The 3,612-nt window shown below is 43.8% G+C and overlaps 1 protein-coding gene across 1 annotated transcript in view; it reads left to right on the top strand.

Annotated features, from left to right (window-relative positions):
* LOC101850713 (NAD(+) hydrolase sarm1) overlaps window positions 1–3,612 on the top strand; it is a 33,592-nt gene that overhangs the window by 13,713 nt on the left and 16,267 nt on the right. Inside the window, exons 4-7 of the mRNA XM_035969400.1 lie at window positions 740–848; window positions 1,452–1,645; window positions 2,443–2,577; window positions 3,402–3,596. Coding sequence (XP_035825293.1) covers window positions 740–848; window positions 1,452–1,645; window positions 2,443–2,577; window positions 3,402–3,596 — 633 coding nt within the window. The remainder of the gene's footprint in view (window positions 1–739; window positions 849–1,451; window positions 1,646–2,442; window positions 2,578–3,401; window positions 3,597–3,612) is intronic.

Genomic DNA, 3,612 nt, shown 5'->3' with positions numbered 1-3,612 from the left:
TATTTCCAGGGTGCCTTGATAATTGAAGCAGACTTTGTATTGTTGAAGCTAGATAGGTGAGTAGAGTAAGTTTGATTCCCTGTAAGGACTTCTCTGTTGACATCCACCTCTTGGCGCTCATATGACCTTATGCAGTGACGAGCACCGTAAAACCTCTACTAAAATAAAAGAACTACGTCCTGTTCCCTTCGTCTCGACCTGTTTTTCCTATCAGCTGTCTGCCTTTTTCCCAACAAGAAAAGACATTTATTGTGTTCTTGGACTTTTTCCTAAGTCAGCGCAGGCCTGTGTGCTGTAGCGGTTAGGCGCTTTGCCACTGCACACGGGAGACCCGAGTTTGATTCCCAAATGGGGAGACATTTGTATCGAGTGTCACAACAGTTTTTCTGCAGGGATAATGTATCCCTCTCAGCCTGGGGGTTGGTTCTGACTGGCGCTGTCAGAAGTTGGCCTTTGAAATGGTCTAAATTGGGTCGATAGGGGTGTAAAACGAAACACCTACATTTATAATTGTGTCCATGCTCTTTTTTATAACCTTCATGCGGATGGTTGGCGGATGCTCTGGTGTGGTTTGCTTCTTCTTTCTTATCAAACATCTATCGTCTTTATCTCCTCTCCTTCTTTTTTGTGTTTGTTACTCTCTTGTAACACCTCTAATCTCCGGCACTTAAATGACCTTATTGTGTTGCAAATGCTGTAAAACTCTTACTTAAACTAAAACAACGTTCATGGTTCTCAGGTGATGTCCACACGGAACCGCGAGCGAGTGGCGAAGGATGGCCTGGAGGCTGTCGTCAAAATGACGCGCGACTTTGCCGGTGACCTTGAGATGGCCAAAGCTACGACAGGTGAGTAGTTGGTATTTCGTGTTGGTTTTTTTTTCCTAGTGACTTGTATCAATTTGTCTTATCAGATAATATTTTTGAAACACTTTTAGCTCTATTCTAGAAATTTCCTTAATAAATACTAATAAAAGTGCAATGGGTGGTTTCTACTGATTTTGAAATATTTACAGCTGGGACAATACCGCTTTTAAAAGCAAGTCCGTCTTTTTTTTTCTAATCGTGAGATATTATCTTTATTTTTCTCATGTTTTGAGAACTTTTAGTGCAAAAAAGTGCTCACTATAAAATTAATTTCTTGTAACTAGATTTGCCACTAAAAAGTGTCATAGATGAGCTGTGACGTAGCCCATATATGCGAATGGAAAATGTGTGTGAGAAATGGGAAGTGCTGTGAACAATTTCATTTTCAGTGTGAAGGAGATTTGTAATATTTTATATAAATTTATGAAGAATAATTTTTTGTTCTAGCCTTAATTGTTAAAAAAAATTTGATTAAGTTATGACAAATAGATAAAAAAGATATTTGAGGATAAGTTGCGCCTTGAATTTTTGACTGCTCTATAGTTTTGCCAGTCGTGTAAACACATGATGTGCTTGTGCTGTCAGGTGTTCTGGAGAACATGTTCAAGCTGTCGGAGGAGACGTGCACCAAAGTGATCAACCTGGGTGGTCTGGACGTGATCCTGCGCTGGTGCCGCTGTGGAACCGACTACTCCATCCTGCGGCGCTGCGCCAAAGCTCTGGCCAATCTGGCATTGTTTGGTGGCGCCGACAACCAGGAGATCATGTCCAAACACAAAGTAAGTAAAGGGAGGTGGAGGGGGGTGGGGGGGGGGGGGGGGGTGGTTGGGGACTCCTGGGGTAGATACATCCTTCGTCTTAGTTTGCTTATTGAGGGTTCTATTCTGCTGTGCCAAGGCAGAGCGACGTATCTGCATTTTTTATGATTTTGAATTAAGTCGCGCTGCCATTGGAAATATAGGCACGGCCCTTCAGTTACGTCTGTTAGCCATAGTGAAATATCCTATCTGTAGTGCAGATACGTCTTCCTGCCTTTGACACAAGATGCAGAATGGGTATAGCGTCCATTGAAACGAAAATGAAAAAATTAATAATTGTTACAGATACGTCGGTCTCCCTCGGCACGGCAGTATTTTGCTACAGGATTTTCAAAAGACAAGAAACGAGACTGTCGGAGATCAAATTTGGCTGGGCTCCCAGAGAAACTTGGTGGTAAACATCACCGATCGCGCGTTTTGTGATGGGAGTGAAAGTTCAGGAGTTGTTGCCGATGGGCGAGATGTGACGGCAAAGTGTTAATCCTTTGAAATAAGAAAAGAAAAGACAACTTTGGTGATCCACAAGTTTTTGTCTACTTTCAGGGATGTTGTTTTTCCTGGGGGGTTTTTTCTTCGTTTTTTTCTGCAATTTTCCCTTGAAGAATGATAGTTCTTCTAAGTGTTTGTTTTCTGTCTTGCACCATTTTAGTAGTGACTATTAATTTTTTTAAAATTTGCAAATACAACTTGGTAAATTTCCAGGTATTTTTATTTTTTAACAAAACCGAGTAGCATCTTTGTGATTTATTTCTTGACAGGTCCCAGAATGGTTGTTCCCCTTAGCTTTCAGCGACGACAACAGCATCCGCTACTATGCCTGTTTGGCTATCTCGTCGCTGGTGGCCAACAAAGAGCTTGAAGCCTCGGTCATCAAGTCCGGGACGTTAGATCTGGTATGTTCAAGAATTTCGTGTGGGTGTTTTGTATGGGCGTTAGGTGGTGTTTGAGAAACCGTTTTTGTCATTATATTTCTATACCAGCTGGAAATAATGCCAAGTGACCATAGCTATCCATTGACATGGGAATTTCAATTACTGTCGCGCAGTAAAAGAAAAATTTTTCAACAAAGCGAGAACAGACAGATGTTGTAACTCAAAAGATAAGATGAGATAAATCTTTATTGTTCAGATGCTGGTACTTTGGTTTGATGTTTCACCCCAGACACATTCACTCACACAGACACACAGGCACATACGCACATGCACACGCATGCACACACTCACACATACACTGCACACACACGCACACACACGCGCACACACACACTCACACACCTACGCACACACCCACACACTCACAGACACATACATACACATGCCCGCACACACACGCGTGCACACACACACACACACACTCACACACTCACACACCTGCACACACACCCACATACTCACAGACACATACACGCATACACATGCCCGCACACACACTCTTTCACACACACGCACGCGCGCGCGCACACACACACACACACTCGTACACATGTGCACACACCCATACACTCACTGACACACACTCTCTCTCACATCCTCTCTTCCACACATACAACAAATAATAAAATATATGCTTGCTCTCACAAACAGACTCACAGTCACACGCATAATAGAAATGAACAATAATTGTGAGCAATGGCAGTGTAAAGCCACAACCTACATAATCAGTATTGCGATAGTCACCCGCCAACCACCCACATATTTGTCTACGTCTGCCCCAATAGGTGCTTCCCTTCATCAACTCGAACAAGCCGTCACAGTTCGCCCAGAGCGACGTGACCCACAAGCAAGGCCGCGACAAGATCTGGCTCAAGCACCTCATCCCGCTGCTCTTCTCCCGCAGACAGGAAGCCCAGGCCCTGGCAGCCTTCCACTTTGCCATGGAGGCTATCATCAAGGCGGAGCAGGGCAGGCAGGAGGTAGGTCGATGGTGGG

Source organism: Aplysia californica, unplaced genomic scaffold (assembly GCF_000002075.1).
Source record: "Aplysia californica isolate F4 #8 unplaced genomic scaffold, AplCal3.0 scaffold00144, whole genome shotgun sequence".
Taxonomy (NCBI): Eukaryota; Metazoa; Mollusca; class Gastropoda; order Aplysiida; family Aplysiidae; genus Aplysia; species Aplysia californica.
This window is presented reverse-complemented; position numbering and strand designations above follow the sequence as displayed.